At 41.2% G+C, this 22,543-nt stretch overlaps 1 protein-coding gene across 2 annotated transcripts; it reads left to right on the forward strand.

Annotated features, from left to right (window-relative positions):
- Positions 1–2: 2 nt before the first annotated feature.
- MCEE (methylmalonyl-CoA epimerase) lies at positions 3–10,062 on the forward strand. 2 transcript variants are annotated; one of them, XM_003922636.4, is made up of 3 exons: positions 3–108; positions 3,790–4,127; positions 9,732–10,062. In XM_003922636.4, the coding sequence occupies exons 1-3, from the start codon at positions 69–71 to the stop codon at positions 9,882–9,884; spliced, it is 531 nt and encodes a 176-aa protein (XP_003922685.2). In that variant the 5' UTR covers positions 3–68; the 3' UTR covers positions 9,885–10,062. The 2 variants fall into 2 exon arrangements, with proteins under 2 accessions (XP_003922685.2, XP_074254711.1); XM_074398610.1 differs by having other exon boundaries at positions 3,790–3,965.
- The last annotated feature ends 12,481 nt before the right edge of the window (positions 10,063–22,543 follow it).

A 22,543-nucleotide genomic window follows, 5' to 3' on the forward strand; every position in this document is an offset into this window, starting at 1 on the left:
GCCCCGCCCTCCGCAGCTCGTCACTCCGGGTCCCAGGCGGGTCGGGATGTAGCGGATTGATTTCCAAGATGGCGCGCGCGCTGAAGGCGGCGGCCGCGAATTCCGTAGGTGAATACTGGGCACCGGCGAAGGTCGCCGTGGGGCTGGGCACTTGGGAACGGAGGTCAAGGGGCAGAGGAGGCCTCGGCGTGGCCAAAACCCTTGATCTAATGCCCTCTGTCCCCCGGGGATGCGTTCTATGGCGGCTGCCGGCATCTAGGGGGTACCTTACAGAAACGCCTCCGCTTAGCGCGGGGGTTGCCTTATTGTGCATGACTGTCCCCTTGCCATCTGGGAGCTATTTGCCCTGGGCGCGGCACCTTCCAGCATGTCGGTGGGAGAGGCAAGGGAACTTGTCCGGCTGGTCAGGCAGGGCAGGGACAGAAGTAAATAGAAGCGGATCGGTAAGTTATTCTACTGCGCACCAATAAAGAGACTGGGGAGAAACCAGAGAGGAGAGCAAGTCCTGTAAAAACAGCTACTTGATGGAACTCCTAGCATGATCAGCTTTCTATTGGGAACGCTCGAAGGTCAGTGGTGTAAAGAATACGAAAGGAGGCCGGGCGCCTTGGCTCACGCCTGTAATCGCTGCACTTTGGGAGGCCGAGGCGGGCGGATCACGAAATCAGGAGTTCGAGACCAGCCTGGTCAACACGGTGAAACCCCGTCTCTACTGAAGATACAAAAAATTAGCCGGTCGTAGTGGCGCGCTCCTGTAGTTCCAGCTATTCGGGAGGCAGAGGCAGGGGAATCGCTTGAACCTGGGAGGCAGAGGTTGCAGTGAGCTGACGTTGCGCCATTGCACTTCAGCCTGGGCGACAGGGCGAGACACTGTCTCAAAAAAAAATCCCAAAAGGAGTGATTTTTTTCCATGTCCACTAATATATTTATTATTGCGTACTTAGAAAGATAAAAGCATGTGGATTTGTAAACTTCCTTGAGTTCTCTCCGCCTTCATTTTAAAAAAATATGTAGATAGAACCAGTTGTGACAGAAATAACTGTCATAATTGTCACGTTTTCTTACTCTCACTCCTCTTTTTATTCTTTTTTTTCCCCCCTCTTCCCTCTTTTATGAGAGGGCAAGCATTTACCTTAATCTGAGATTCCCTGTTAGGAAGAAGGTGCCAAGTGGTAATGCCCAGAGTTAATCCGGGAGATTCAATGTAAATCCTTTTAGTAGCAGAGCCCACATTCTTAACTGTAAGGCATACCCTCTCCTTGGGTGATACACAAAATCGGAATGTAAAAACATAAAGAAATGAATATTTGGAAAAAGACACTTTTATGTCTGTATTTTGAGAACTGCACACTTTAATGACTGATGGTTTGGTAAGAGTATGACTTCCAACAGGTCATATACGTACTGCAAGAACTGAATACAGATAAGGTGCATGTTTGTTTTGTAACTTACATACACTTCTTGGCATAAAGGAAAAATAAAGATAGTGTATTCCAAAGATTGACTTTGATTTGTTTTATTGAGATACTTGGAACTTAATGGCTCCACTTTTGTGTGTGTGGTTGAGTATACGTATAGCAAAATGTACCTTTTTTTTTTTTTTTCCCAGGCGGAGTCTCTGTCATCCAGGCTGGAGTGCTGTGGCGTGATCTTAGCTCACTGCAACTTCCCCTTCTCCGGTTCAAGCCATCCTTCTGCCTCAGCCTCCCAAGTAGCTGGGAATACAGGCGCCCGCCTACACCATGTCCCACTAATTTTTTATATTTTTATTAGAGGTGGGATTTCACCATGTTGGCCAGGCTGGTCTCCAACTCCTGGCCCCAGGTGATCCTCCCGCCTTGGCTTCCCAAAGTGCTGGGATTACAGGTGTGACCTACCCCGCCCAACCAGAATTTGCCATTTTAACATTGTTAATTGTATAGTTCAGTGGCTTTAACTACACTCATTTTGTTGTACAACAGTCACCACCGTCCCTCTCTGGAGCTTTTTCATCTTACCCAAACTGAAACTTTGTACCCGTTTACACAACACCTCCCGGTTCTCCTCTGACCCAGCTCTTGGCAACCACCATTTACCTTCTCTGTGAATTTTGGCTACTCAGATAAAGTGGAATTACTATTTTTCTTTTTTGTGTCTGGCTTATTTCACTTAGCATGATATCCTCAAGTTTCATCCATATCTTAGCATGTGTCAGAATTTACTTTTTAAGACTGAATAATATTCCATTGTGTGTATATGCTACAGAATGGTGGCTTACCCCTATAATCCCAGCACTTTGGGAGGCTGAAGTGAGTAGATCACCTGAGGTCTGGAGTTCAAGACAAGCCCAGCCAACATGGTGATACCCTGTCTCTACTAAAAATAGGAAAGTTAGGTTGAGCACAGGGGCTCACGCCTGTAATCCTATTACTTTGGGAGGCTGATGAGGGTGGATCACCTGAGGTCAGGAGTTTGAGACCAACCTGGCCAGCATGGCGAAATCCCATATCTACTAAAAATACAAAATTAGCCGGATATGTGCCGGGCCCTTGTAATCCCAGCTACTTGAAAGCTGAGGCAGGAGAATTGCTTGAATCCAGGAGGGTGGAGGTTGCAGTGAGCCCAGATCACATCACTTCACTCCAGCCTGGGTGAAACAGCAAGACTGTTAAACCAAAAAAAAAAAAAAAAAAAAAACCCCACAGAACTATGCTATATTAACCTGATGGTGATGAGAATTTTTTGGATATTTTATAGACTGGGGCATAGTAGAAGACCATCTTAGGCTGAATTTTGCTCTCTACTGATTTATGATGCATCAAGTTTATGATCTTAAATAGTAGCACCTCAATTTCCTTGTTTATCAAAAATTTCAGTTAAGGAGAATTTTTTGTTGTTAGCTAATGCTCTATAATACTAGAAACTGAAGTGTTTTTCATTAAGACCTAATGACTTGTTTAAAATATGTATTCTTTTGCTATTTCATACCTTTTTATTAAATGATATAGTTTTAAAAGATTATGTTTGAACCTCATACATGTATATAGTTTTCCTTCTGGGAGGAATCTGGTTCTTAAATTCCTGTGTTTTGGGGAATCACAAAGCAGTATAATGCATGAGGAAAAGACCTTGCAGCCTTCTTCAGTTACTGAGTGAAAGGAGGTTTCTTCACATTTGGAAGCAGTTCTGCCTCTAATCCTTAAAAATTATAAAACAGTTTTAAAAATCTGGTCTCAGAGCAAATCCTCATAATTTAAATATCGTCTTGATCTTCGCTTGTTTTCCCCCAACAATTAGACATTTTCCTTAGTTGATAATCATTCAGGTAAATACACATTAATAGAGAACTGTATATTTACACCTTTAATGAACTTACTACAAAATATAGGACAAAAAATTGAATACAGGTAGAGAAAATTGCTTGTTCTCATTATGAAATATGTGTTTGTCACATTCAAACTTACCTCTTGTGAAATGCAGAGAATAGCAAGTAATACTTAATATGCCACTATCCTTTAAGTGTTACCAGTAAATATGAATTATTATGAAAAAATATTATTCTGTGTTTTGACTCAACTGCAGCTCAGAATTAGCTTTTTTATTCTAGTCAGTTATTTGAATGGGCAGAACAGAGTGAGTAATTTTGGTGTAAGTTTTTCCATTTATCTCCTGGTTTCATTTCAATAATTAAAAAGAACAGATACATAAATAGTGAATTTTGGCATGCATTATTTGTTTAGTTTTTAAAATTCAATTTAGAAATGCATTAATTCTCAAAAGAAGAATCTCAATGGCTGTTCAATTTTCTAGGGCTTTTTTCCAGACTCCAAGCTCCAGTTCGAACAGTAAGAGCTTTTTCCATGTCACAGCCCTTGGATCAAGTGGCAGGTCCTGTGTGGAACCTGGGTCGACTCAATCATGTAGCTGTAGCAGTGCCAGATTTGGAAAAGGCTGCAGCATTTTATAAGAATGTTTTGGGGGCCCAGGTAAGTGAAGCGGTCCCTCTTCCTGAACATGGAGTATCTGTTATTTTTGTCAACCTGGGAAATACCAAGATGGAACTGCTTCATCCATTGGGAAGTGAGAGTCCAATTGCAGGTTTTCTGCAGAAAAACAAGGCTGGAGGAATGCATCATATCTGCATCGAGGTATCTTTATTTTAATGCTTGGTATTTTAAATCTCTCTTTTACAAAATGGCTTTTACTTTTTAAGACTACTTATTGGTCACTGTCATTAAAAACTTTTGTTAGGTTCTTTAAGGAGAATGATAATATTCATCCTCCTCAAAGAGGGATCCTTAAATAAGTTTCTTTTCCCTTTAGAAAACTCTAAAAAAATAATATTTTTTCGAAGTGTGGATTCAGTGACCACTATAAGTGTCACCAAAGTTAGCCACAATGTAGAGTCTGCTCTAGAATGGATTGATCATGTGATGTGACCGCCCATGTAACAGGAATACAGCTGTCTTCACTATCACAGGGCAATTAGGAGAAACAAAAAGACTTTATAAGGTAAAGCTTTCCATGTACATGCTAAGTATTCTTTATAAGTCTTTTCTTGCCTTAAAATTCTAATAACTTCTGGCTGGGTGCCGTGGCTCACGCCTGTAATCCCAGCACTTTGGGAGGCCGAGGCAGGCGGATCATGAGGTCAGGAGATAGAGACCATCGTGGCTAACATGGTGAAACCCTGTCTCTACTAGAAATACAAAAAAAAAAAAAAAATTAGCCATGTGTGGTGGTACGCACCTGTAGTCCCAGCCACTCAGAAGGCCGAGGCAGGAGGCAGGAGAATCACTTGAACCCAGAAGGCGGAGGTTGCAGTAAGCCGAGATCGTGCCACAGCACTCCAGCCTGTGTGACAGGGCAAGACTCCATCTAAAAAAAAAAAAATTCTAATAACTTCTCTATTACAAAGTCAATACATTTTCAATTACTGACTCTGATTTTTAAGATCTTCTGAATTACATCTGCCACCAATTTTTTTTTTCTTTTTTCTTTTTTTTTTTTTTTAAGAGACGGGGTTTCACAATGTTGGCCAGGATGGTCTTGATCTCCTGACCTCGTGGTCCGCCCACCTCGGCCTCCCAAAGTTCTGGGATTACAGGCATGAGCCACCACGCCCAGCCTCTGCCAACAATTTTTAAAGGAATGTAAAGAAATGTTAGACGAAAAAAGTCTTATTAAAGAACATTTCTATAGATGTTCCTGTTCCAATTACTGCCTTTTAGAATATTAGCAATGACAATTATGCATTAATTTAATTTGCTAGGACAATTCTTTTGATAGAAAGAATGAAGTAATTTTTACGCCAAATTTTTTTCTTTTTTTCTTTTTTTTTTGGAGACAAGAGTTTTACTCTTGTTGCCCAGGCTGGAGTGCAATGGTGTGATCTTAGCTCACTGCAAACTCCGCCTCTTGGGTTCAAGTGATTCTTCTGCCTCAGCCTCCCAAGTAGCTGGGATTATAGGTATGCACCACTATGCCTGGCTAATTTTGTGTTTTTAGTACAGACGGGGTTTCACCATGCTGGTCAGGCTAGTCTTGAATTTAAAAATCTGGAGACAACAGATGCTGGAGATGATGTGGAGAAACAGGAACACTTTTACACCGTTGGTTGGAGTGTAAATTAGTTCAGCCATTGTGGAAGACAGTGTGGCGATTCCTCAAGGACCTAGACATAGAAATTCCATTTGACCCAGCAATCCCATTACTGGGTATATATCCAAAGGATTATAAATCATTCTGTTATAAAGACACATGCACATGTATGTCCATTGCAGCACTATTTGCAATAGCAAAGACCTGGAACCAACCCAAATGCCCATCGATGATAGACTGGACAAGGAAAATGTGGCACATATATGCCATGGAATACTATGCAGCCGTAAAAAATGATGAGTTTGTGTCCTTTGTAGGGACATGGATGAGCCTGGAAACCATCATTCTCAGCACACTGACATAAGAACAGAAAATCAAACACCACATGTTCTCACTCATAGGCAGGTGTTGAACGATGAGAACACATGGACACAGGGAGGGGATCATCACACACTGGAGTCTATTCTGGGGGACTAGGGGAGGGGCAGCAGGGGGTAGGGAGTTGGGGAGGGATAACATGGGGAGAAATGCCAGATATAGGTGATGGGGATGGGGGCAGCAAACCACATTGCAATGTATGTACCTGTGCAACAGTCCTGCATATTCTATACATGTACCCCAGAACCTAAAGTGCAATAAAGTATATATTAAAAAAAAAAAATTGACCAGGCACGGTGGCTCAAGCCTGTAATCCCAGCACTTTGGGATGCCGAGGCGGGTGGATCACGACGTCAAGAGATCGAGACCATCCTGGTCAACATGGTGAAAACCCGTCTCTACTAAAAATACAAAAAATTAGCTGGGCATGGTGGCACATGCCTGTAATCCCAGCTACTCAAGAGGCTGAGGCAGGAGAATTGCCTGAACCCAGGAGGCGGAGGCTGCTGTGTGCTGAGATCGCGCCATTGCACTCCAGCCTGGGTAACAAGAGCGAAACTCTGTCTCAAAAAAAAAAAAAAAAAGAAAGAAAAATCATATCACAAACTCCTATACTCTCACCACCCACGTTCAACAGTTTTCAAGATCTTGCTACACGTCTTTTTCTTTTTTCCTTATGATATTGTTTTAAATTAACAACATGTCATTTTACCCTTATTTAGTTTAGATCTCTAAGAAATAGGAAAATAACCACAGTGACATGATCATCTTAATTTTCTGGCACTTCAGTCAAAATTAAAGGTAAATCTTTTGGCACCATCTATACACAGCTCATAAATTAAAATTCCCAGATTGATTTACAAATATCTTTTTATAGTTGATTTCTTCTAATCAGGATAAAAACAAGATCCACTCATTATAAATGGTGGTTAATCTCTTCAGGCTCTTTAAAAAAATTATTAACATCTTACAATAGTTCGATACATTTATCACAATTAGTGAACCCATACTGATTTATTGTTATTAGCTGAAGTCTGTACTTAATTCTGATTTTTTTAGTTTTACCCAGTGTCCTTTTTCTGTTCCAGGATCCCATCTGGGATTTTTCATCTTATTATTATTTTTTTAATTTACTTTTATTTTATTTGCAGTTCCAGGATACATGTGTAGGACATGCAGGTTTGTTACATAGGTAAATGTATGCCATGGTGGTTTGCTGCACCTGTCAACGCATCACCTAGATAGCTATTTCTGCTGATGTTGTCCCTCGCATGCATTAGCTATTTATGCCGAGGCTCTCCCTTGCCCCACTCCCCCACCCCTAGCACATTATATTTAGCCATCATGTCTGCTGAGGCTTCTCTTGCATGTGGCAGTTTCTTAGACTTTCCTTGGTTTTTGTTTTATTTCTCAACCTTTTTCTACGACCTCCTTCCCTTGTTTCTGATGACCTTGACACTTTTGAGGATTATTGGTCAGTTATTTTGTAAACTGTCCCTCAATTGAGATTTGTGTGATATTTTTCTTCTTATTGGACTCATGTTACTGATTCTGGGGAGGAAGCCCATAGAGGTAAAGTGCCATTCTCATCACATCATATCAAGGGTTCATACCCTTTTTTTTTTTTTTTTTATATTTAGAAAGCTCCAAGGTGTATTGTTTCACGTAGGTGTTATTACTACCAATACTTTCACCCCATTTGTTAAGCCCAAAACACTTCAAGCAACTTCAAGTTCATAAATTAATAAGGAGGCACAGACCCCAACCAGGATTAGACAGAATGTGTTCCAGGTTTAGAAGGGGACAGCATGGCTCAATGATGTCTCCCATGGAACACTTGGGCTCTACTGTAATGAAGATTTTCTTCCCGAAAATCTGAATGTGACATTTTAGATCCTCTGGTTGGTGGTGGTTAGTAGTCTCCCGATTCTAATGGTGTGCTAGAATCAAGTGGTTGCCTAGAAGATCAATCCAAGCTCCTAGGTGCCCCCACTCTTATAGGCCTCAATTATCCACCTGTGAGGCTCAGGAGGGCTGACCAACCTAAAGGTTGAGAAAACTTGCTTAAATGAGGAATAGTCATTTCAGCATAAACGGTACTTAATTCTAGTGTAGAAACGGTTTTCATTCTGGAGATGGTGAGTCCCAGAAGATCATGACCAAGAAGATGTCTTAAGTGGCTTCCTCTGAGAGTTTATGCCCAAGAGGAAGCCATCTGGCCACTTGCTTCTTCTTACATTTCTAATAGCTGTTCCATTTCCTTAAGGGCTGCTGTTAAATCATTTACTTGATTGTTATATATGGTTCGCTGTTCTAGGAATCGGACTCTTTCTTCTTTCATCTCCAACTTTACCTTTAAGGCCTGTAACTCCTCCATCTGCTTTTTGGCTGTTTCGTTAAAAAGCTTCAGCTCTTCTTTCAAAGACCATGAGCTGTGTTCAGAATCTAGACCTGCATGACTTTGATATACCTATGAGGTTTAAAAAAGAAATATCGGGAATACAAGTAGAATATGTACCATATGAGGAAATCATTATGGTAACATTCAGTATCCTCATCAGTTGTTTGACCGGTTTTAGAGTTCAGTATATAATCCTTGGCTCTTTGGAAATAAAATTGTATAAATATTCATATTTATTAGATCTGTGTGATAGATTCATGGGTGTTATACTACTCTGTGCTTCTGTATTTTTAAAAATTAGTGATTTTAATTAAACTCTAGTGATTTATGACTGCCTAGGAACATGGCCGTTCATATCGTACCTTTTCACCCGTTTACCAGGTTCCCAGTCTGAGTGGGTGACTTTCCAAGATACAGGCAGATAATTTATCCATCAAGTACAGAGAGATACATCTAGACCATCCTGGTCAATATGGTGAAACCCCGTCTCTACTAAAAATACAAAAAATTAGCTGTGCATGGTGGCATGTGCCTGTAATCCCAGCTACTCAGGAGGCTGAGGCAGGAGAATTGCCTGAACCCAGGAGGCGGAGGTTGCGGTGAGCCGAGATCGCGCCATTGCGCTCCAGCCTGGGTAACAAGAGCGAAACTCTGCCTCAAAAACAAAAAACAAAAAAAAAAAACCCGAAAAACAGAAAGACACATCTGCTTCTTTCCTAGAGTGTACATAAGTGTGAAGAAAATAGAAATGACTTAGAAGAGGTTACAAAAATACTAAAGTTTGAATTTTTTTTTGGATGGGAAATAACATTTTGATGGCAATTTAATATTGATTTTCATGTGTATCTTGATAACATCAAAGGTAATAACCAAACGTTGGTAGGGCAAGTTTTGGGCATTAGAGAAACACTCATATTTGCTAAGTATCTACTAATGTCATAAATTGTACTGAGAGCTTTTTATCTGTTAGCTCATTTTACTTTGCAGTCAGTTTACTCTGTAGACCTCATCTTCCTGTTATAGATGAGGAACCCAAGGTTCTCAGTAAAAAGCAGTGTCTTCAGTCTCACTAATAGTACTGCCAGGATAAACTATTATAAAGTATAACATACATGATTTAGATTATAAGAGGAAACATTTACTAATGGTGAAAATTCTAAGCATTGTGGTTGCTTACCTAGAAAAATTTAGTAACTTCTTTTACTTTTCTGGAAATTTTAAGCTTATTTTTTATGATGGTTTAAGAATGGCCCTGCCCACAGGCAGAGGAGATAGACTGTGTAAGTTCTCAAAGTTTTTTCTAAGTCTTATGATACTGTAATTTGGTGTTTTTATGATCTCAAATGTGTTCAGTTTATTTCTTTTTCTTAAGGTGGATAACATAAATGCAGCTGTGATGGATTTGAAAAAAAAGAAGATCCGTAGTCTAAGTGAAGAGGTCAAAATAGGAGCACATGGAAAACCAGTGATTTTTCTCCATCCTAAAGACTGTGGTGGAGTCCTTGTGGAACTGGAGCAAGCTTGAGTTATATTTGTAAGAAAAAAAATTAATCAACCTGAAAAAGCCTTATCAAATACTATTGAAATGTACTATGACAAATATATATTTGTTAATTTGAATTTGAAGAAAACCTTGATTACAAATTACTTAGGGAATATTATTAAAATCATATAGAAATAAATTATTCCTTTTTTACAGTGGGGTAATTGAATGTAATGTGTTAGCTGTGTACAAGGGTATGTGTGTGATATCAGATAGATACACAAAAGAGTTAGGGAGTTATGAAAGAATATGACCATTTTGTGGCTAAATATTTGGGGCAAAACTTTTTTTTTTTTTTTTTTTGAGATGAAGTCTTGCTTTTGTCACCCAAGCTAGAGTGCAGTGGTGCAATCTTGGCTCACTGCAACCTCCGCCTCCCAGGTTCAAGTGATTCTCCTGCATCGGCCTCCCAAGTAGCAGGGATTACAGGCGTGTGCCACCACGTTCAGCTAATGTTTGTATTTTTAATAAACATGGTTTCACCATGTTGGCCGGGTTGGTCTTGAACTCCTGACCTCAGGCTATCTGCCCACCTCAGCCTCCCAAAGTGCTGGGCTTACAGGCCTAAGGCACCATGCCTGGCACGGCAAAACTTTCTAAGAATGTTTTGGAATACGTTTTTAGAGCCAACTGTTTAGGAAATTTTGATCTCAGAATTTTTGCTCTTTAAAAACAACTCATGGTCACAGGTTTCTCAGGGTCAAGGTGTTTTGGGTGCTAGTGCTAAATGTATAGGAAGTTTTGTGGAAAACTTGGTGTATAGTGGGTGCATAGATGGCTGAATTATTTTTTTAATCAGTAGTAATTTGTAGAGTTAGGTATCACTTAGATGCTAGAATACCACAACAGGTCCTAGGGAAATATGCAAAAGGAATAGAAATTCACTGCCAAGATGCTTATGGTTCAGCTGGGGAGAGTACTACCTGAAATAAATGTAAGCACTTACAAAACAACATCTGAATTAGTTAAAAAGGAAAAGAAAGAATAGATCTCAGAGGCTGAGCTTACAGGCCTGTCAGGTTTTTGGTCAGACTCAAACACATTAGAAACAAGTTTCAGATGAATTTCAAGGATCACAGATGGATAAATTGAATGCATATAGTGGATGGGAAAGTGGCTAACAAGTTCATGGTTGAATGGATGTTGAGTAAATGAGTAGATATGTAGATACTGAGCTTGTTACGAAAGACAAGTTAATATCCAATTATACTTGTCAAAAGTTAAAGTAAAAATTACAACATTGATGTTCTTCATGTATGTAGAGGAAGTATTTTAGACTATTACATCACGGGGTTGGGGCAGTAAAAGGGACTTAAATGGTGGTTAAAGATCCACATTCCACTTCAGGTGGTAGCTGTTGATACTAGTAGACTGCAGTAAACTGCATGTGCATATTGCAGTCTTCAACCACTGAAAAACTCTATGAAGAGATACACTCACAAATGTAGATAAGTCAAAGTGGACTACTAAAGAATTCCCAAATAACCCACTTGAACACAGGTAAGAGGAGGAACAGGAAAAAAACAAACAAACAAAAAAAACCACAACAATCAAATGACTGACCTATAACCTCATATCTCAGTAATTACATTCAACGTAAGTGGTCTAAACACATCAAGATTGTGAGAGTGAATTTAAAAATCTGACCCAACCAAATGCTATCTACAGGAAACTCAAAATATTGGTAAATTAACTGATTTAATTTATCAGTAAATCTCAATATCAATAAATTAAGAGTAAAAGGATAGAAAAAGAGAAACTTTGCAAACACTAATTCAGAGAAAGCTGGAGTGGATGAATTACTATCGGACAAGGTAGACTTTAGGAAAAAAGAAAATTACCAGGGACAAAGAGATACATTACATAATGATGAAGGGGTCAGATCACAAAAAAGACAACAGGTGTGCATGCATCAAATAACACAACTACAAAGTATATGATCTAAGAATGGGTAGAACTAAAAGGAAAAAATAGGCAGATTTACAGTTACAGTGGGAGACTTTAACACCCCTTGTTTAGTAATGGATAAACCAACTAGACAAAAAGCAAGTGTGTAGGAGAAGGGAGAACTGAACAGTACCATCAACCAATACATAATACACATTTTTTGAGCATTTATGGGACGTTCACCAAGATAGACCTTATCCTGGGTTATGAAACAAACTCTTAACACATTTAATATAAGTGAAACCATATAAAATATGCTCTGTGACCATAAATGAATCAAACTAGAAGTAAATAACATAACAGAAAAATCTGCCCAAATTTGTAAATTGTTAAAGAGGAAGTCTCAAGCAGTAAAATACATCTTGAGCTGAATGAACTTGGAGATACATAATAATTTTTTATAAATTTTATCAATTTATTGCTTTAATCCATGAATCGATAATAAAATTTTGCTTTCATAAGAAAAATGAAATGTGATCACAAGAAATGCAAAATAGTATGTTTAATAGATGCTGGTGTTAGCCCTCATCCAATATTTCTTCTTTAACAGAATTCTGACTTGGTTAGGCTCCCATCCTTATCCTCTCCCACACGTAAAATTTTCAGGTAAAGCCCTAAGGTTAGACTGAAATTCCATCACCCTTGCCAGTGATGTGTTCATCGATACGGTTCATAACTACATATGGTTATGTAATTCATGTGTGGACTAAAAGCATGAAGAAAGGTTTTTTAGAGACTTCTGGAAATGTTCTTTCCCACATCTAGGTAAGAACTATGAGAAGTCAGCCTCTCTCCCGCCAGAGTTAACAAGGAAAACAGGTAATTTGGTTGCTGCCAGCAACTATCTAACAACCACAGGACAAACAAACAAAAACCCAGAAACCTTAGGATAATGGTGATCCTGGTTGTTAGAGACAGAAAAAAAAAAAACAAAACTGTTTTCAATGACATTTTTAAAAAAATTAATTTATTGGCTGGGATTGGTGGCTCACTCCTGTAATGTCAGCACTTTAGGAGGCCATGGCAAGTGGATTGCTTGAGCTCAGGAGTTCAATACTAGTTTGGGCAATATGGCTAAACCTTGTCTCTACAAAAAACAAGAAACATTAGCTGGGCATGGTGGTCTGCACTTGTAGTCTCAGCTACTCAGGAGGCTGAGGTGGGAGGATCACTTGAGCCTGGGAGGTCAAGGCTGCAGTGAGCTGTGATTGTGCCACTGCACTCCAGCCTAGGTGACAAAGTAAGACCCTTTCTCAAAAACAAAAAAATCATTTATTGAATAACAAGTTGAATTTATCAGTGAACTTTCTAGAATTAAGAAACTTTCCACTAATACAATTTTTTTTGTACATCAAAATGAATCATTTTAATGAATGAAAAACATTAAATCTACAGAAACCATTCTACAGAAAAAGAAAACGCGCATTTGACATCATTTAAGGTGGCTCTTACATCAACTCCTTACTTGGAAAACTGGTATATAAATGTCAAGAATTAAGCCTTTCTCCTGTCTTCCCAGCATCGATGATTTTGAAGAATTTTTTTATTTTATTACACGTAACATTGCTTTAGCTAAGTAAGTATATCTTCTCAGTTCCAAGTTTCCTATAAAGCCTGCTCTGCAGTCCCTCCTGCTTAGGACTCCCTGTAGTTGGGTGAAACAGGGCTCTTTCCCTTGCTCCAGATGAGAGACCAAAGCTGGTTTGGAAGTGGGTGGCACTGGGGCCTGGCTGTTGAGGACACAGTTGTCACTGTCTGACCTCTTTTATTCCTTTCTTGGGTAAAGATAAAAGTCTCAGGTGTATGGGTTCCTGGTGGCCTCTGCAGCTTTTCAGCAAGCAGAGACAGTGGTCACTACTTGTTGGTCCTCACAAATCCTAATACAAATTTTTAAAGATAACAATGATCCAGAATGTTTACATAATTTTTAAAAGCTTGATATGAATTATTTGAACATTAAAAACAAAATAATAGGCTGGGCTTGGTGGCTCACACCTGTAATCCCAGCACTTTGGGAGGCTGAGGCGGGTGGATCACCTGAGGTCAGGAGTTTGAGCCCAACCTGGCCAACGTGGTGAAACCCCAACTCTACTAAAAATACAAAAAATTAGCCCGGTGTAGTGGCAGGCACCAGTAATCCCAGCTATATGGGCTAATTTCCTTATTTCTTAAAGTCGGTTTGAGTTGAGGTTTTGGTTACTTGAAACTGAAAGCAACCCAATAACATAGTGAATATAGTATAATTCACTATAAAAATGAGACAAAAACCCTCACAACTACATGAAGAAGCTCTACAAAAGATGCAATACTCATGGCTAACTCAACAGTGTACCATTGAGAAGAAAACATTACTGAACTCTTGGAGTTTATTCAAATAGGTTTTAAAATATATAATTTAGCTGGGTGTGGTGGCATGTGCCTGTAATCCCAGCTACTGGGGAGGATGAGGCAGGAGAATCACTTGAACCTGGAAGGTGGCGGTTACAGTGAGCCAAGATTGTGCCACTGCACTCCAGCCTGGGCGACAGAGCCAGACTTCGTCTCAAAAAATATATAAATAGGCAGGGAGCAGTGGTTTACGCCTGTAGTCTCAGTACTCTGGGAGGCCAAGACGGACAGATCACGAGGTCAAGATGTAATATCCAAGCGAGTAAGAAGGAAACACCATGCTCTGAGTTCAAATTGAATCATTTATTCAGCCAGGTGACGGAGAGTCAGCTAACGCTCAAAATCTCCCGGCCCTGAGGAAGGGGCTGGATTTCCCTTTACAACTTGATCTAGGTAGTGGAGGGGGCAGCCTAGCTGAGTGGAAGTTTACAGAAGCAGGACATGCAAGTTAGTAGAAGGTGGCTGGTAACCAGGGGGCAGGAGGTTCCCAGGATTGCTGGTTGCTAAGGGTATTCCCATACAATCACTAAGTGGGGTAGCAGGGGGAACTTTCCATACAATCAATCACCAAGGAAGGTATTCACAATAGCAGGTAGACTTGCCAAGCAGAATGCAGTTAAAATAGTTACAGGTACTGTGAACTGTGTGAACCTCTCAACGGTTCAAAGCTTTCAGTGCAGCCTGACCCAGTAATGGACCTGAGAGGGCCTAGGCAGGGAGGGAGAGGCTAGAGAAAACTTGTCAGGTTTGCAACTAAGATGGAGTCAGTTAGGCTAACCCAGGTGAAACCCCGTCTCTACTAAAAATACAAAAATTAGGACCGGGCACGGTGGCTCATGCCTGTAATCCCAGCACTTTGGGAGGCTGAGGCAGGTGGATCACAAGGTCAAGAGATCAAGACCATCCTGGTCAACATGGTGAAACCCGGTCTCTACTAAAAATACAAAAAAAATTAGCTGGGCATGGTGGCGTGTGCCTGTAATCCCAGCTACTCAGGAGGCTGAGGCAGAAGAATTGCCTGAACCCAGGAGGCGGAAGTTGCGGTGAGCTGAGATTGCGCCATTGCACTCCAGCCTGGGTAACAAGAGCGAAACTCCATCTCCAAAAAAAAAAAAAAATACAAAAATACAAAAATTAGCTGGGTGCGCTGATGCATGCCTGTAGTGCCAGCTACTTGGGATGCTGAGGCAGGAGAATCACTTGAGCCCAGGAGGTGGAGGTTGCAGTGAGCTGAGATCGCAGCACTGCACTCCAACCTGGCAACAGAGTGAGACCCCATCTCAAAATAAATAAATAAATAAATATATATATATATATATATATATATATACACACACACATATGGTATATGCGTGTGCGTGTATAATCTTTTTTTGAGACAGTCTCGCACTGTCGCCTTGTTCACTTCATTTCCTTGCCCCTAATCAGTGCTCAGTAAATTTCTCTTAATTAATTTTGTTGGTTTAACCTCTTTACAAAGCAGTTCAATGAAATGCAAATGTGTGGTTTCTTTCTTTCTCTCTTTCTTTTTTTTTTAAATAAGATGGGATTTCACCCTGATGGCCAGGCTGCTCTTGAACTCCTGACATTAGGTGATCCACCCACCTCGGCCTCCCAAAGTGCTAGGATTACAGGCGTGAGCCACCATGCCCGGTCACTGTGTGGTTTCTTAGTCTTGAGGTTTACTTAAAGCAAGTAAAGGCAATGAAATCATTTCTTTGACCTGTTTGGGCATCATATTACTATAGCAGACGCACATTTTTATTGTTGTAAGTTAAGGTGATGACATTGATTTCATTGTCTTAAGGTTGCCGAATTCAGACCAAATAATCCCCGCTCTTTCCACAAAGCAAATACTTGTAAGCAATTCCACTTGACGCTTGATGACCATCTGAACGTTTCACACCTTATATAGAAGAATACATAAAGGCATCTGGTTTTTAAAGTTATTTGCTAAAGGAGCTTCAAAATACCTTGTTCCAGAATCGCCAAAACAATTTCCCTATCTTCCTTGCACTTCTGTGTTAAAACTTCAGAGAAAGCCAGCCAGATTAAAGATTCGTAACAACCAGAAATCAGGGATGAATTAATTGAGTCAGGAGCAGTGGCACGTGGGGAAGCACAAGCTACACGCAGTGTTCACAATGGATATAAACCGATACAGGTTGGTTTTGCTAAAACTGCATACTCGTGTATTCAAGTTTTCTGATGTTTGGCATTTTCATCGCTGAAATCCAAAGAAGCTATGGTGAAGCAGGAAAAGGGTTTTAAAGACATGCTAAAATGGCTCTTTGCAGGAATAACTGGACTTGAATTTCATGACCCAATTCAGTTTCTCTTAGGGTTCCTGCTACTATAACCATGTCTTTAACCTGAGGTCAATGAGCACTTGCTCCTCTCACTGTTGAGGACGGAAAGGGGTTGTCTGGAGTTGACCCTCTTTCCCTCGGCTCCCTTGGTGTTGGTAAAGGAAGGAGGCCCCTCAAGGTGTCAGGGGACCCAGGCAGCTCCATGCCACTGGGCAGATGAGCAGACAAGTAGAGGCTGTCCTGGGAACTGAGAGGAAGCTGTCCTGGAGGCCCTTCCTTGCCCTCGTTTGCCTGAGTGTTTTCTCTGCTCTGTGAAGTGTAGGTATTGCAACAAGTGAAAGCTTAACTGTCAGTTCCAGCGTCAGACTCTTCACTCTGGAAGGGAATCTTGTCCCTTACGTGTCCCATGCCCTGCCTACCTTCTTTCTTCTCTGGGTCCCCTGTCTTGGTAGGTGATTCTCACCTCATCCTAACGATGATTTTCTTGCAGCCACAAGCTCCATCCCCTAACTTGAGCTACACATTTTAACTCAGCTCTATAAGATTAGGCCTTAATATTAATCCCATTTTACAAATTGAGGAAACAGCTGGGGTAAAAGCCCACTTCTGCCTGATGTCCCCCAACCATGCTACCATTTCTACCTTGGGGAAAGAAACAATTAAATGTCTGAGGAGGTCTTTATACCTATTTAAAGGCCAGAATCTGGACCTACTTGTCTCTAGATAGTTCATCTAAAACTGCAGTTCCTTGCTGTTTATATTGATGATGGGCCCAGGGTGGATACCAGTACTCCTGCAGCAAACACGCTCCTAGAAGAGAACAAGACCACAGTGACACTTTGATTTTTTTTTTTTTTTTTTTTTGAGATGGAGTTTCACTCTTGTTGGCCAGGCTGGGATGCAATGGCACAATCTTAGCTCACCGCAACCTCCGCCTCCGGGGTTAAAGTGATTCTCCTGCCTCAGTCTCCCAAGTAGCTGGGATTACAGGCACCGGCATGCCTGGCTGATTTTTGTATTTTTAGTAGAGACCCAGTTTTACCATGTTGGCTGAATTACTGGTTTTTTTTTTTTTTTTTTTTTTTCTTTTTTCCTAAGTGAGGCAGGAAAATAGGGTCTGGAGGCAGGGAACATTAAGGCCAATTCACACTTCCTCTGTGACAGGAAATATCCTCTCCATAAGGCATAGACCAAGTAAATGACTTTACTTCATCCTCTCCATTTACATAGGGTATACCCAAAGTAACCAGTGGAATCCGCTAGAAGGTATTTAAACTCCCCAAAATTCTGTAACAGGACCCTTGAGCCCTGTGCTAGGGCCTCCTCCCACACTGTGGAGTATACTTTCATTTTTAATACGTCCCTTCCTTCCTTTCTTGCTTTATTTGTGCATTTTATCCAATTTGTTGTTCAAGATGCCAAGAAGCCGGACACCCTTTCCCATTAACAAAAGGACTCCCTGCCTCCCATCTTTCAAGCATTAAATAGCTTTTGAAGGCTCACAATTAACAGGATAGAATAACTACTTAGTGATGATTTGCAGAGTGAAATATTTTACTATTTTATAGTAAGCACATTTTAGTAACTGTAAACTAAGAAAATATTTTTAAGATTTTATCTCATTTTTGTCATATTAGCCTAAAATGTTTATTATTTTTATATAAAACTTAGCCATTAGGAAGGGAGGATTAGGGAGAAAGCTCAGCAAATGTCACAAATGAGACTCTTAGTAACAAAATCTGAGGGAGCTTTTTCTTTTAAAATAAAGACGGTGCATCTGTCCCTTTGCAGGTTTCTCTCCTAGTCCCTGGGACTGGGGAAGGTGAATCTCTTACCTGACTCCCTGTAGAGATTAGTGTATCCAGCTGTTCTATTCCCATGATGCCTCTAAAAACCAGACTGACTGGGAGCAGCAGGAGGGGTTTGGCCCGTGGGGGCAGGTGGCCAAGTGGTGTGCAGGAAACTCGCGTGTTTCCCTGGGTTGACTACCTGTTCCCCTGTCCCTGTCACCAATAGCAGCTTCATTATGGGAGAAGATTAAAACAAAGGAAAAAAGACAAAAAACCTGTTTCCAAATTATAACTAACCAAGTCTGTGGAGGAAATTCACAAAGCAGCAGAGCAGGGGCTGCAGAAGGTGCTCTGCCTTCCGGCAGAACTAATAATCCCCGTGAGCAATGCGGGGTGCAGTGAGTAGTGTGGGGAACTGTGGACAGAGGCAGAGTCACATGGGGGAATGTGGATGGAGGCAGAAGGAGATCAAGGCCCGACTACACACCAAATCAGAATCATCTGCTTCCCAAACTAATGACATCTGCATTATCCTAGAGGAGAGTGGCTAGGGACACCCAGTCCTTTCCAATATGTGGACATCTCCAAATCTTGATCAAATCTCTCAGGTTTCTACCAGTTCCAACAGGCCAGTATCACCTAAACTGAGAAGGACTATTAGCCTGAAATGGTGGGACCCTTATCGAAGAAGGCCTGCCTCCTCACAGTACAGGAGACTCCTGGGTTCCTGATGGCTCAGGAGCCTGGGCTGTCATTTGTCTACCTGGGGTTTGCAGCAGCACTAATGTAGGAAGATTCATGCTGTTTACTTTGGCAACCTCTTCACACAACTTTCCTCTCTAACACGTGTTCATTGCTAGAGCATTCACCTCACCTCTTTACTTCCCACCTTCTCCAAAATCAAGGCAATAGCAATAAACAATTTGGAAAATGCTGCTTAGTATTTTAAGCCATAGTTAGCATTATAACCTTAATTAAAGAGACCTCAGCACTTTGGGAGGCTAAGGTGGGAGGATCACTTGAGCACAAGAATTTAAGAATAGCCAGCAGGGTGCATAGCTCATGCCCATAATCCCAACACTTTGGGAGGCCAAGGCAGGCAGATCATGAGGTCATGAGACCAGCCTGACCAACATGATAAAACCCCATCTCTACTAAAAACACAAACAAACAAACAAACAAAAAAAATAGCATGGTGGCGCTTGCCTGTAAATCCAGCTACTCAGGAGGCTGAGGCAGGAGAATTGCTTGAACCTGGAAGTTGGAGGTTGCAGTGAGCCGAGATCACACCACTGCACTCCAGCCTGGGTGGCAGAGCAAGAAGACTCCATCTCAAAAAAGTTGAGAGATTCTCCCGTCCATTGAGGGAGAGGAAAAATTATCCAATGTAGCATGGATGGTTTCACTTTTCTGTCCACCCAGACACATGCTCATACTTGTTAAATGGATTTATCAGATGCTTAGAAAGTCCTGATGTGTAGTAGCACAAATGTTCCTTGTAAATAAGAAGTTGCAAAACTCTAAAAATTTCTGCAGCAGTTCTGGCTCTGGATGACAACATTGGTTCTGATTAGTTTTCTTAACATGCACAGCCGCTTCCCCTGTAAGTCCTACACTCGTAAGGTTCCATTTAGACCATAGGAAGTTGGAACCCAAGTTTAAAAGGCTCTCTGCTGTTAAAATGTGGTATATCCATCAATGGACTTCTACTCAGCAAATAAAAGGAACAAACTACCAAGACGTTATATATCATGGACAAACCTCAAAAACATTAGCTAATAAAAAAGCCAGACATGGCCGGGCTCAGTGACTCAATCCTGTAATCCTAGCACTTTGGGAGGCTGGGGTGTGTGGATCACCTGAGGTTAGGAGTTCAAGACCAGCCTGGCCAACATGGTGAAACCCTGTCTCTATTAAAATATAAAAATTAGCCAGGCATGATGCCAGGTGCCTGTAATCCCAGCTACTTGAGAGGCCGAGACAGGAGAATCGCTTGAACCTGGGAGACGGTGGTTGCAGGGAGCCCAGGTTGTGCCACTGCATTCCAACCTGGGCTGCTGAACAAGACTCCTCTTTAAAAAACAAACAAAAAAACAGACATAAGACCACATATTGCATGATTCCATTGATTTAAAGTGTCCAGAAAAGGCAAATTTATATATAGAGAAAGTAGATTGGTGGTTGCCTGAAGCTGGGGGTGAGAACAGGATTAACTGTAAAAGAGCATGCAGGATCTTATTGGGAGGGAGAAAAATGTTCCAAAACTGAGTAATGATTATGGCTACTGAGGAAAGTTACTAAAATCACTGAATTGTACACTTGAAATGGGTGAGTTTTATGATATACAACATATGCCTCATTGAATTTTTTTTTTTTTAGGCTAGATGTGGTGGCTCGCACCTGTAATCCCAGCACTTTGGGAGGCCAAGGTGGGCAGATCACTAGATCAGCAGTTCAAGACCAGCCTGGCAAACATGGTGAAACCCCATCTCTACTAAAAATACAAAAATTAGCCAGATGTGATGTTGTGTGCCTGAAATCCCAGCTACATGAGAGGCTGAGGCAGGAGAATTGCCTAAACCCAGGAGGTGGAGGCTGCAGTGAGCTAAGACCGCTCCACTGAACTCCAGCCTGGGCGACACAGGGAGATTTTGTCTGGGCCACTACACTGGGCCCCTCAGTGTTCTAAATACAGTATCCTGTCTCCATTTACAAAGCTGCACAGGTATTAAAGATCTTGCTGCCTTTGTTGGGCAGATTTGGATCGGGGGCCCAACAGCAAAGATGGAGAGGAAAAAGGGAGTGGAGCTTGTGGAACAGGAAGCCCCCAGGGTCTGTGCCGGGCTGCTCAGCTCTTGAGGACGTTGTGGATGGTGAAGTGCTGATGGTGTCCCGGGGCAGCCCAGCACCTCCACTGGGCCCAGAAGGTCTTGACTTTGGACGCTTACCCCTGTTTCACAAGTGTTTAAAAGCTGGTTTTGCTTTTGTTTTTTTTCCTAAATAATGATTACTTGGTAGTTATTAATCCTTCTTGGTGGGGGGCGGTGGGGGACAGGGCTTTAAAACTGAAGAAAGTAATTTTCATAAAATAGCAAAAATGGAAAACAGTTACTTTGTAAAAAATTTGCTATACAAACCAAATGGCAGCTGTTGAGAGTCTCAATAAAATGTTAAATGTATTTGCTAGCAGTGGTACCCTTCTGCCAGAGGTTAGGTCACTGTGCCATCATTCTGTGGGGTGGTAGGGGGTATGTGTGCTGTATATGGGTGAAACTTTTTGTCTCAGGATGGGTCATAATCTTAGTTGCTGTTTTCCTTTCAAATAGGATTACAAAGTAGTAAAACATGGACTTGGAAGTGTCAGACCTGAGTGAGTCCCACCTTCACTACTTTGTGCCATTGGCCTGAACTTTATTTACAAATAAGCTCTTTATTTGTAAAGGTGTAACACCTCTTCCCTGGAACTATAATGACAGAATTCTAAAATACTTCCTGGCACATAATAGGCACTTAATATACAGTAGCCAATAGTGGCAATGATACGTACAGCTTTGAACAAAGAGGCAGTGGGATTTTTGGGCTAGAAGGGAAACTAGGCATTTGTTTTCCTGTTTCTGGGCAAAACTGACTCCTACCTAGAAGCAAGTATTCCACAACTGCCTTTCAGCTATTGAACAAGTTTCACAGCCTGCTGCGTGTCAAACATTGTCTTAGGCACAGGGGTTACAGGGGTGACCAGGTAGCTACAGTCCCTGCTGTTGTGATTATGGTTTGGGGATGTCTAATTATTTCACCTTAAACCTCGCTTGAATCTCCCAGTGATTTCTTGAGGGGCTTTATGATATGATAAAGACTATATGGGACCAGCCCAGGGTCCGTGGGTTTTGCTCTGAGGCCTATCATTTCTTTGCCTCCTTCCTAAAAATGGAAGCAGGGGGGCTGGGGTATTCTGAGCTGACTTGCCTATTTATCGTGTTTAAAAATACTATAGTTACATGTGTTTTTGTGTTTATATGGTTTATTAGAATGCAACTTCTTGAAGAGGTGGATGGTATATTCTTTTTTTTTTGAGACAGAGTCTTGCTCTGTCACTCAGGCTGGAGTACAGTGGTGCGATCTTGGCTCACTGCAACCTCTGCCTCCCGGTTTCAAGCAGTTCTCCTATCTCAGGTTCCCAAGTAGCTGGGATTACAGACACCTGCCACCA

Source organism: Saimiri boliviensis, chromosome 1 (genome assembly GCF_048565385.1).
Source record: "Saimiri boliviensis isolate mSaiBol1 chromosome 1, mSaiBol1.pri, whole genome shotgun sequence".
In the NCBI taxonomy this organism is placed as follows: domain Eukaryota; kingdom Metazoa; phylum Chordata; class Mammalia; order Primates; family Cebidae; genus Saimiri; species Saimiri boliviensis.

Coding starts and splice junctions, on each gene's coding strand:
- MCEE (XM_003922636.4), top strand. CDS start 69: ATGGCGCGCGCGCTGAAGGCGGCGGCCGCGAATTCCGTAG. Junction 109..3,789: donor GGCGGCCGCGAATTCCGTAG/GTGAATACTGGG, acceptor TCAATTTTCTAG/GGCTTTTTTCCAGACTCCAA. Junction 4,128..9,731: donor TGCATCATATCTGCATCGAG/GTATCTTTATTT, acceptor CTTTTTCTTAAG/GTGGATAACATAAATGCAGC.